The 12513-nt window shown below is 37.1% G+C and overlaps 1 protein-coding gene across 1 annotated transcript in view; it reads right to left on the bottom strand.

Annotated features, from left to right (window-relative positions):
- Positions 1 to 12513, bottom strand: part of CHCHD3 (coiled-coil-helix-coiled-coil-helix domain containing 3) — a 276896-nt gene that overhangs the window by 172243 nt on the left and 92140 nt on the right. Inside the window, exon 4 of the mRNA XM_055307617.1 lies at positions 5550 to 5667. Within this exon, the coding sequence (XP_055163592.1) occupies positions 5550 to 5667 (118 nt within the window). The remainder of the gene's footprint in view (positions 1 to 5549; positions 5668 to 12513) is intronic.

The following is a 12513-nucleotide window of genomic DNA, read 5'->3' as shown; positions in this document are numbered from 1 at the left end:
TCCAGCAAGGGGCTCTCTGTGGGGGGCCTGCTTCTCCCTCAGCCTGTGTCTCTGCTCTCTCTCTCTCTCAAGAATAACTAAAATCTTTTTTAAAATAAATAAAGTCAAACAAAATAATTAGTGCCATATCTGAGGCCAGAATCTTTCCAATTCTACACTGAAGTTATACTTCACAATATACATTTAACCCAGATTGTTTGTAATTCATTACTACTTTTCCTGTTTAAAATAAGAGGGTTTCTAATACCAGACACCTTAGGGCTACCCTTGACATTTCTCTCAACCCTTCAAATCTAAAATCCTAGTCATACTATCACGTAAGTATCCCTTACCTCTCTCCCTCTTTTCTCTCCATCCCCACTAGCACTGTCCTAATTCAAGCACCACTTATTCTCTCTTGGATTAATGTGAAGACTTCTAACTTGCCCATTTCCATTCACTTCCTCTTCTAGTCTATCCTTCACACTTCACTAGAGTGAGATACCAAAATGCCCAACTACTTTATTTCTGCCCTTCTAAACCCGTATCTGTATCCAGTCCAGGGTTCCTTGGATTACATTCATAGAACTCATGACCTTAGCCCTGCAATTTCTGCTTCACTCTTCAATGCTCCTTCCCCTGGACCTCTGACTCAGCCATTCCTGGTAGTGTCCCACTGTCCCTGTGCCCCCAAGCTTTCACCTGCAATATTTAAGACTAGGCCATCCCCACTCCTCAGCCATATGTGTAATTCCCACTCATACCTCCAAGACTCAGCTCAGGCACCACTTCCCTGAGAAATCTTTCCTATTCTCTCCCACTTCCTCTCCCATTTTCAAGGCTTGAATAGATTCAATTCTTCATTTATTCAATCAACAAGTATGAATTGACTAATTTCCCCTTGCTAGGAACTAGTATATATTGGGCACCCAAATATGTGTTGAACAAATGATTGCATTATATAGCAAGGAGTTAAAAGAAAGTCCCTGCTTTCCCCAAACTGAGAATTCTCACAAGAATATATGGCTCTATTAACAGAGTTAGCCCTTCTTAACATTATTTTTAATGTATCAGTGTCTCCCCCATTATACTATGAATTGATTTATTTCTCTTTCTTTGAGAAAGAGAGAGAGAGAAAGAGAGAGAGAGAGAGAGAGAGCAGGGGGAAAAGGAGGAGGAAAAGGAGGAAAGAGAATCTCAGGCAGACTCTACACTGAGCACAGAGCCTGAAACAAGGCTTGATCTCAGGACCCTGAGATTACGACCCAAGCTGAAACCAAGAGTTGAGCACCTAACCAAATGAGCCACCCAGGTGCCCCTCTGTGAACTTCTTACAGACAAGAGTTTGTCTCTTTCATTTATATATTCTTGGTATCTAGCCCAGTGTTTCTCATATAGTAAGCACTCACTAAAACATTGTCCAATGGGTGAAGGAAACTATTTTACAACTAGATGCATAAATATTTAAATATTTCCTTAGGTAAATTTTAGGTTATTTTAAAGTTGAGGTTAAAACAGAAAAAAGAGGGCAGCCAAGGTGGCTCAGCAGTTTAGTGCTGCCTTCAGCTCAGAGCGTGATCCTGGAGTCCCAGGACAGAGTCCCACATCGGGCTCCCTGCATGGAGCCTGCTTCTCCCTCTGCTTGTGTCTCTGCCTCTCTCTCTGCATCTCTTTGTGTCTCTCATAGATAAATAAATAAAATCTTTAAAAAAAAAAATACATCACCGTTAAGTGATGATGACAAAAAAAGACGAATGTCATCAAATCAGCAAAATTTAGTAAGACAGAAAAAAAAGTAAGTCAAAATTTTAATCAGCATTTTAAAAAGAAATGTAACTGCAAACTTAGAGACACAAGTCCCTACAGTTTATTTTTTTTAATCTAATGACATAGCCAATGTTAGATTTATACGTATGAGATCTTAATGATTCACAGAATGTCAAGTTGCACAAACTTTACAGGTTGCCTGCTGCTGTCCTATTATGAAATCTTCATTCTTTATGGAGGTGCTTTCCTAAGAAGCATTCTTTTAATGTGAATTGTATTTAGCATTTTCATGTAGGTAAGATTATCAGTGAACTGCCTCTTCAAGACTTCTGGGCAAAACTGCTAACTAAAATTATCATTCCAATGAGTAAGAAGTAGGGTGACTGGCTGCCACGGTCTTTTCAGATCTAGAATAGTCCTTACAGCTTCTCCAACTAAAGCAATTCTTCCTAAAGGGAAAGTCAGATCTGATCCTATTTTAAAACTTCAGCAACAAGGCTCTCGTGACTTTGTCCTTCAAAGAGCCTCTATAAAGCTCTTTGGGAAGAGAAGCCCAAACTCCCATGTAAGGAGAAAAGCAAGCAATCTAAATGTCAACTGCTAGTGGGCGGAGGAACATGGGGGCTGGGAGTAGAGTTAGTTTTATTTCACAGTACCAATATCACATCAATTTTGTTTCTTTTTTCTCTAGTTCTCCTGAAAGAAAGCTTTCTAATTCCTTGCAAAGTGTGAACCCCTTTACTTTTTTAAAGGCTGCAACATTCAGGTTCTAAATGAAGAGGACCAAATCAATGTTTGGCCATCACCCAAACAGCCCCCCATGTTAGGGTTAAGAATGGAAGCAATGGGGACCCAGCAGAACCATGCTAACATCCTCAGGGTGACTCTCACATGAACTATGGGGTTCTGGGGATGCCCGTGTCCCCAGCTGAGGACTCAGGGACAACATTAGACTTAAATCACATCCCATATCACATGTTATACAAGATGTAGAATCTGGAAACCTGGACTGTACACACATGGGGAGAAAGAAAAAATGAACTGTATACTCTTTAAATATTATAGGTGCAGTAAATGTTTATTTCCTTAGAATTTTTGATCTTTGTGACAAAAATACACATAAACATAAAATTTGCCATCTTAACCACTTAGATGTGAAAAGTTCAGGAAAAGTACATTAACGCTGTTATATACCCAATCTCCAGAACTGTTTTCATCTTTCAAAACTGAAACTCTATACCCATTGAAAAGTGTTCCATTTCTCTCTCCCCCCAAACCCAGGGCAACCATCCTTCTGCATTCTACCTCTACAGATCTGACTACTCTAGATATTTCATCTAAGTGGAATCCTACAGCATTCGTCTTTTTGTGACTGGATTATTTTACTTACCATACGTCCTCGAGGTTCATCTATGTCTTAGCATGTGTCAGAATTTCTTTCCTTAAGGCTGAGTAACATCTCATTCTAAGTGTACACCCCATTTTGTTCATGCATTCATCTGTTGATATACACTTGGGCTGCTTCCACCTTTTGGCTACTGTGAATAATGCTGCTGTGAACATGGGCATACAAATATCTCTTTGAAACTCTGTTTTCAAATCTTTTGGATAAATACCCAGAAGTGGGTTGGCTGAATCATAAGGTAATTCTATTTTTAGTCTTTTGAGAAACCGCCATAATGGTTTCCATAGTGGCTGTGCCATTTTACATTTCCACCACATCCTTGCCAATACTTGTTATTGTCTGTTTTTGTTTTTGTTTTTTTGGATAGTAGCCATCCTAATGAGTATGAGGTGGTTCCTTAGTAATTTTTCTATTTTCCAAATTTTCTAGAAAGAAATTTTATTAGAAGAAAATTCAGTGAAATACATTCAGACATTAAAAATGGTCATACAAATAAATATTTATTAATAGAGAAAGATTTTTACCTTATAGTCTAAATTATTTTTTGATATCCAGAATTATATGAGACTTTGTATACTATTGTCTATGTTTGGGGAAATACATATAAACATATTAATATAAATGTTTTATACAGACTTAGTGGAATGGGGAAAGGAATATAAAAATAAGCCAAAACGTTAACAGCAATTATCTCTGGATAGTGGTAATTTAACTGACCTTAGTATTTTTTTCTGTTTACTTTCTGATCCTCACACAGCAAATATGCATGCTTTCTATAATGAATAATAACAATACAGGGGGTTAATCTTGTATGTAAGTTGGGAATCATCAGGTACCTAAATTATACTGTGGGCAGTCATGTTGCTTTGATCATGAACTACCACTCAAACGTCTAAGAACATGCAAGCCAGGACAGATCAACTACAATCCTATTGCATAAATTCTACTTTTATTCTCAAAGTGCTATAAGGGCTCTATTTGGCTAATATTATGATAGGTGCTGAAATCTGAGAGATATTGTAATTTGCCATCTATATCCTATAACCCTAGAATGGAGAAAGAAGAGAGTTACAAAACAGCCTGTCCCTGGACATTTCTTTCTTGGTCCATCACCTTTGTTCTGGTTTCACTGTCTATCCATTCAGTCTGGACCTTGAATTAGTTTTTGGAGAAATGGATTCACTATACATCGGCTTCCTTTTATTTTCTCTAATGGCACATGACCTCTCCAAGAAAGGGAAAATACCAGAGAACAAAAACTGATACTTTTCTTATCAATTTTTAAACAATTTTTAATTGCCTGCTGAGCTGGGGACATCACCTAGTCTCATTTTACCTCTCCACTGAATTACTAACTACACTCCAATGAACACTAAAGGTTTGAGAAGGTAGATGTGGATTTTTAGGAAGGGTGAAATGGAAGGTAAGTAGTCAGGACCCCAGGCTTCAACCAGAGCAGCCCCACTTTTACCTAACGGGAAAATCGTTTGCTACGTTATGATGCACAAAGACAACAGAACTTTATTCAGCCATTAAAAATTCCATTTCAGAAGAACATTCGTTGATGTAAGAAAAATGTTCATGATGCTAAATGCTATAGGCAGCATTGTTCAAATATTTATCCATTCTTATATATACAAATTCTCATATATTCTAAGTATGTAATAGACCTAGGAAATAAAAATTGTCTAGAGGAAACATACCCCAGTGTAAATCATGGTTATATAAGAATGACAGATTTAGGCGTGCCTTTTAAATTTTCTCCCTGCTATTAATAATCATTTTTAAACATGTTCATGTAGTCTTTGCTTTTAAATCTTTTTTGAATAGTTCTTTAAAAAAAAAAAAAGAAAAAGAAAAAGATTCCCTTTCTTTAAGAAGATCATTCCCTCAAAGTCTTTGCTCTGCATTTTTCCCTTTCTAAAGCCCAGAAAGTAAAACCAATCAATCAATCAATCAATCCCAGAAAGTGACTGATCAAACCTTACTCACCTTTGCTGGAGACTTCCTGGACTAAAATCTGGTGGTTGCAAGCAGAAAGAGAAACAAGATAGGCTGCTTGCCCCCAGAGGTTTCAAATACAATGAAATCAAAATCAGGGCAGGGGCAGGGGTGGGGAGAGCAAACAAGCAATATCCCTTCAGGCAAGATGCTTGTGCCAGTGTCTCCCTGTTGATCTTTAATGCAATAATTCTCTAGTTACCTGCTTTAAAAAGTCCTTCACGGTTAATCTTTGCAAATTGTCAAAAAAAAAAAAAAAAAACACAAGAAAATCTAAGCAAAGAGAAAGACCATGCATTTTGTCAACACTAAAAGCTGGTAAGGGGTCATTAGCTTTTCCCAAACATCAGTGATCTCCTTGTAGACAAGACATTTCTATTAAATCTTTAATACTCACCAGGTGCTTTGCCTTGGCTCGTTCTTCTTCACTTGATATCCTCTCTCGAAGAATAGCTCTGGTTAACTGCTCATTGGCAAAAGCCCTCTCCCGGTCCAGTTCTTTGCCTTGCTTTAGTCTGAAAAGACAAAAAAGGACTAACTTTGGGAAAAACTATGTTATTGGTCATTATTTAACAAAATACTTAAATAAAAAGAGAAATAGTGGAAATCACCTTTACCTATATTTATTAAAAGCAGGTGTATTTTCTAGTTAAGGCCTCATACAGCCTCTACCCAAGCATTTAAAATGGCAGAATTCAAATCCCTAAAAAAGTTTATTGATAGGACTTGCTTAACTAGTTTTACAAAGTTCTTCTTATGTAAAATTGAAATGTGCCCACCTAAAAATTCCATCCCTGGTGCCTCCATTTGTCCTCTGGAGATACAAGCAGTAAATCTAATTAACAAGCTATCTACAAGACAAATATTTGAAACTAACCATCATCTTCCCCTCAAAATTGCCTCATCCAACAGTGTGTTGAATATACACCCGCCATTGCATAAGGCCCTGATGACAAAATGCTGAACAAGAAAGGATGGATCCCTGTCCTCGGGGATCTTACATTACAGCAAGGAACTAAAAACATAATTAAGATCTCTTCCCTCAAGATAAATTACTCCTACTTTCCAACAATCCTCATCTGCAAAAATGGCCAGACCTTTGAACAGCAGGGATCCTCACTTCTGGAATGACTCCAATTTGTCCCTTAGCCCCAGACCAAATGTAACACTGTGGACATAGTCTAGCAAAATAAGACAGCAGAACTTCACCTCCCAAGATCTGTACACAATACTAATTCTATTAATGAAGCATCTGACAGCACTGGGTTTATCAGTAACCTCATCACACAATTACATCATATTAAGTTACAATCCACTAAAACCCCTGATTGTGTATGAAAAAGATAAATTACTTTGGCACCTATTTTCACCATAATGCCTGGCACATAAAGGCATTCAGTAATCACTGAATACATTTTAGTCTAATCTTATGGACAAAATTTTCTGATAGCCTTTTCTTCTCTTGAAGAATAACCCCTCTACACCATCTTATCCCCAAAGGTACAAGTGATGCTTTAAGAAGAAAAGGTAAAATTGTTATGTTGGTATAAGTAAAATTCTGAGTGAAATCTACTTTGTAAGTAAGTGGGAATGATGAGTACCAAATTGAATTCAATACTAGTCTATCACATTTGTTTTTAAAAGATTCTTGAGAAGAACTAAAAATAAAAATTTCTATTACTATTTTTAAATTGCCATATCATCCAGATACTCTGAAATTCTCAGAAGTCAATTACAACCAAATTTCATTATAATCAATTATTTTTTTTAAAGATTTTTTATTTATTCATTCATGATAGACACAGAGAGAGAGAGTGAGAGGCAGAGACACAGGCAGAGGGAGAAGCAGGCTCCATGCACCGGGAGCCCGACGTGAGATTTGATCCCGGGTCTCCAGGATCGCACCCTGGGCCAAAGGCAGGTGCCAAACCGTTGAGCCACCCAGGGATCCCCATTATAATCAATTATAATTAAAAATAGAATCCGAGGGGTGCCTGGTGGCTCAGTCAGGTGAGCATCTGACTCTCAGGTCATGATCATGGGTCCTGGGATGGAGTCCCGAGTAGGGCTCTCCGGTTGCGGGAGAGGGGGGGAGGGTTCTGCTTAAAGATTCTCTCCCTCTGCCCCTCCCTGCATATTCTCTCTCTCTCTATCAAATAAATAAATCACTAAAAATACATATATATAATCGTAAAATACATTCTTAAAAATTGAACCCATGTGTTTTTATGTCTTGAATAAAGATAAATAATAGACATACATTAAAACCTACACTTTGAAATTCTCTAAAACAAAAGTAACCTCTAGAAGCTTTTCCTTGAGACACCTGGGTGGCTCAGTGGTTGAGCATGTGCCTTTGGCTCAGGTCATGATCTTGGGGTCCTGGGGTAGAGTCCCACATCAGAATCCCCCCTTCTTCCTCTGCCTGTGTCTCTGCCTCTCTCTGTGTGTCTCTCATGAATAAATACATAAAATCTTTTAAAAAAAATAGCTTTTCCTTAAGCAGTAAGAACAATTACACTTACATAAACCAAATTTCTCCATATTATTTCACAGTAAGTTCAGCAGCATCAATACTATCAATACAGTAACTCAGTGGACGTGAATACTCATAAAAGAACACTGATCATTAGCAGTCTCGCCACTTCTGTAGAATAGCAGCAGCAGCATCTGTGGGGATCTGTTAGAAATGCAAAGACTCGGACACACCCACACCTACTGAATTACAAAGTGTGGGGGTAGTGCCCCACAAACTGCCTTTTAATAAGCTCTCCAGGTGATTCTAATGCATACTGAAATGAGAGCCACAGCCCTCAATTACCAAAATATACTTCTACCCACATAAATCCTGGAGATCTACAAAAGGAGAATAACAACAAAAATGAAGTAGTCCACATAAGGACAGTGTGCTGGTAACTGCTGAGACTAGTGTATCAGATTATGAAATGGTGCAGTTAAAGCATTTTACTGGCATGTCATCCGCAAGTAAAAGATACTACCTAGGTTACAAGTCAAGTGGAAACTAAAATAAAATAATAAAAATGACTATCATGCCTAGATCACCTACCATATGCCAAGCACTCTGCCAGGGATTTTACATCCATATATACAACTACTATAAAAATTACATTATTAATTCAGTAACATAAAATGAAGACTATTCAACTAAATCTTCTCATATCTACCACATGGGGTGTAGCATATTTTAAAGTATTGTTTATCTTATAATACTTACCTGAGTTTTTTTTCTAATTTAATTTACTTGCATATGATACCAATTTTAATTACAAATGGAGTTAAAAGGGGCTCAACTTAAAAAGTTTTGACAAACTAATGAAAAAGAAGCAAAAACTTGAGCACAAAGGCCTTCAATGTTATAATAAAAATAAGGTATCAGTTTGCAATACCTGGTATAGATGCAGAAACTTTGGAGTTGGGAGTCCTGGGTCCAAATCAAGGTTCCAGCACGTACTAGCTGAGTGAAGACTTGAGTTAACCTCCCTGGGGTCTTGTTATGCTCATGAGTAAAATTAACTGGTATAATACCTACCTTACAGGGCTCTATGTACATAAAGCACTTAGCACAATGCTTGTAATGTAATAAGCACTCGACGCTATTAGGTTAAGTAGTAGTGATAATAATAGTACCCACTATGGGGTCAGCAATACAGAGAAAGCAGTAGTTTTCTAAAAAGAGGAAGAAAATCTCCAAATTCACTAAATATACCATGACTGTATCCACTCTGTCCTCTCCATCTTTTTTTCCCCACATTTTCACCAATAAGTTCTGCTTTATTTTTATTATCTTCAAGGACTTCCAAAATAAAAAACTGACAATGACCTGCAGCCCTATCCCTTTCCCACTTGCCTATATACACACACACACAAGTATATGTATACACACATGTATATATACATACACACATACACACACAAACACACACACACACACACACACACACACACACACATATTTAGATATACGTCCTTACAAATAGACCTGCATCTTCAGAAAGTCAGGCAGTAGTGCCCAGGAAATTCTTATTACCTATAAGCAACTTAGCTGTACAATCCAATAAACCTGTTTTCTCAGCTTTAAAACATGATGATTGGGGGATCCCTGGGTGGCACAGTGGTTTAGCGCCTGCCTTTGGCCCAGGGCACGATCCTGGAGACCCGGGATTAAATCCCACATCGGGCTCCCGGTGCATAGAGCCTGCTTCTCCCTCAGCCTGTGTCTCTGCCTCCCTCTCTCTCTCTGTGTGTGTGTGTGACTATCATAAATAAATAAAAATTTAAAAAAATATATGATGATTGAACTACATAATCTTAAGGTCCCTTGAAGATAAAAGTTTTACAAACACCATACATTAAATACTTTATTCTTCATCCCACAGAAACTCTTGAGAAAGTTGGTGGCGGAAGATAAATGAAACAAAGGGTACTATCCCCAAATTTTTATCATTTTTCACTCAGAGGGCACTTATATTTCTAGTCTCATCCTTAGATTTTCCCACTGGATAAAAACTATGAACTAGGCAAGAACAAATGGGTCTCACAAATTCATTCAATAGATAATTATTGGGTGCCAGACATTATTATGATCACTGAGAACAAAATGGTGAGCACAAGGGACACGGTTCCTACCCTTGTGAAGCTTAAACTCTGATGCACCTTTAAAAAAAAAAAAAAAATGAGGCTGCTCTGACACTATATGGATGGGAGCAAATATCTGAATTGAAATCTAAAGGATATTAACTGAGCAACCTGGAGAAGGAGAACGTGTTTTAGGGGAAACAAGAGTCAAGTCCAGAGGTACTGAGAAAGGCTTCTCTTAGAGCTCTGTGTGTGCCTGCTGATTCGGACAACAAAGCCTGGCAGATCTAGGGTCACACAAACACACACACAATTATCAATAAAAATTAGTGCAAGGCTTTGAAGGATGCCTGAAGCTTAAAATCACCTTTGCAACATTAGAAAAAAATTTTTAGAGAATTTTAGAAGTTTTGCTTCCTTTCCTATTATTTTGGAGGGAAGAGTTTCAGGTAGATGGTGTCACTAAATGAGGTTTCTTTTTTCACCTCAGAAGTCAAAACAACAGATGAAAAATCGCTAAATTGTCATATTCCTAATTTCCCCAAATCTCTCCTCCACAAAATTCATTTACAGCAATACTTTCCTTCTAAGTTCCCTCTTTCACTCATTTAGATCATTTTCCTACTGCTTTGCTATGCTCAGAAGCTCCCAATTCTTTTCAGAGCTTCCTCTCTGGGGCCCTTGCTTGGATTATTCCATCAAGCTATTTTACTCAATGGCCATCTATGAAAGGTAGAAGGCATTTCATTTTTCTCTTACTTTGAGCCAAAAGCGTTGATCCAGTCTCACTGGGTGCTACTATGGCCCAGTGATGGAGGTGCACATCAGAAGCCAGCTTGTTTTGTAAACACCCCAGAAGAGAAACAAGTGAAGTGCTCCCCCTCCACCATAGAAGGCAGCACTTTACTTCTTTGAAAGTCCCTGTTAGGTGAAAAGGAGGCATGAGATAAAACAGGCCATTATTATAAAGTTTCCAAAGCTTTAAGAATTATCTCAAAATAAAACTAAACAAACCAGGTATCTTGGAGAATACATTCTCTTTTTTATTTATTGGCATTCCCCACTTATTATTTCAAATCTCCTGGTCTAATATTATTCTACATTAAGCCCCTGATTTAAGTTTCATTTAAATCTCCTTCTTTTAAATACATATCTCTCCTCATTTAAATTCTCTAGAGTTTTAAGCAAAGAAGTAGGAGTTTAGTGTAAACTTTTCTTATTTGCATTAAGTAATTGGATAGCTTGCCCAAGCTTAATGAAACAAATACCAGTCAGCTCTGCCCTTATACCTCAAGCCCTAGCAACTTAGCTGTTTTTCTCGGTATATTCTCAATCAGGTGAGAGATTTAAGATACACCAGCAAAATAAATTTCTAAAAACCAGCCAAATCTCCTATAATGAATATTATTATAACATGTCCTTTTAAATGGAAAAAAATAAACTCATATACATTCAGCTTTCATAGATATCTAAAATCTAGTCCTACATGTTTCAGTTTCTGTAGGAAAAAACACCCAATATTATTTTATTCCAAAGAATGTAAAGATTTCAAGAAAGTGGGAAGGGCATTTTAAAGATAGCTATAGCTATGCATTTTGAATGTAGTCAACTTCATTATCCTCCATGAAGGAGGCATTACTATCCTCCTTCTTTTATAGGAGAAGGACGGAGATGTACAAGACCACATGGGAGACATAAAACAATCTGATCTGATTTCCAAAGCTATGCTTCTTAAACCTCCTAAAGAGTCAATCCCTCTACAGGAATTAGATTCCACTACATTATTCACCTTTGTGGTCACATAAGCACAGTTTTTAAATCTGATATTATTCATAATTATTTTTAAAGGCTCATTTTTCATTTTTTTCCACTCTATGAAGTCAGTTTGCCAGAGTCAAAATCATAACCAGCCCTTTCCCAAAGTGGTTTGGCTTTCAGCGGCCCAAAATGTTTCTCTGAACCTGCACACTGCCCATGTGGCCATTCACAAACACTCAGATTTATCTTCATGTATATTGACACCTAAGTAATTCTATACAATTCTAGCTTAGAAAAATTACTTTATAATTTAATGTATAAGGCCATTATATTACTGAGGAAAGATGACAAGAACCTCAGATAATGGGTGAGAATAAATGGGAAATGAAGATTGTTAGAGATAAAGTGATTTGATGAAATGATTTATCTACACCTGAACTGTGACCATTTTACACAGACAATATCTGCAAAGTATTACATGTGCTTCACTCAGACTGTTCCAACACTGGAAGAGAAAAATGAGCGACTACAACCTCAAAGGTCATTTCTAATGCTAATGATGAATTTTATTTTAATGCATCATACTTTGTCAGAACATGCTGAACCAGCATTCAAAATACTGTTTACTATTTATTTTTTAAACAGAAAAGCTGAGCTGGGTAATTCAAGGAGCTAATTATTAGACTATTAAAAATAATGATGGAACAAGTATACAACTTTTATTAGTAGGACTTTATATAAATAAGAGTACACAACAAGCTTAATTCTTCTCCAACTCAAATTATTTCAAATACTGCCAAGAATGTTTGTGCACTGAGGTTCCAAAACAGATACATGAGGTACTTTAATATACCCACAATACAGCCTTATAACAGCCATGTGTCTCTCTATACGTAACACTTATATGTATCTGTATGTAATATCTATATGTACAGCAGATAAAAATAGTATTTAATAATGCTGACTTTTGTGCCAGGCACAGGTCTAGGCGCTTGTCAGGTATAACT

Source organism: Nyctereutes procyonoides, unplaced genomic scaffold (genome assembly GCF_905146905.1).
Source record: "Nyctereutes procyonoides isolate TBG_1078 unplaced genomic scaffold, NYPRO_anot_genome, whole genome shotgun sequence".
Taxonomy (NCBI): Eukaryota; Metazoa; Chordata; class Mammalia; order Carnivora; family Canidae; genus Nyctereutes; species Nyctereutes procyonoides.
Note: the sequence above shows the minus strand (reverse complement) of the source record. Positions and strands in the feature narration are given on the sequence as shown.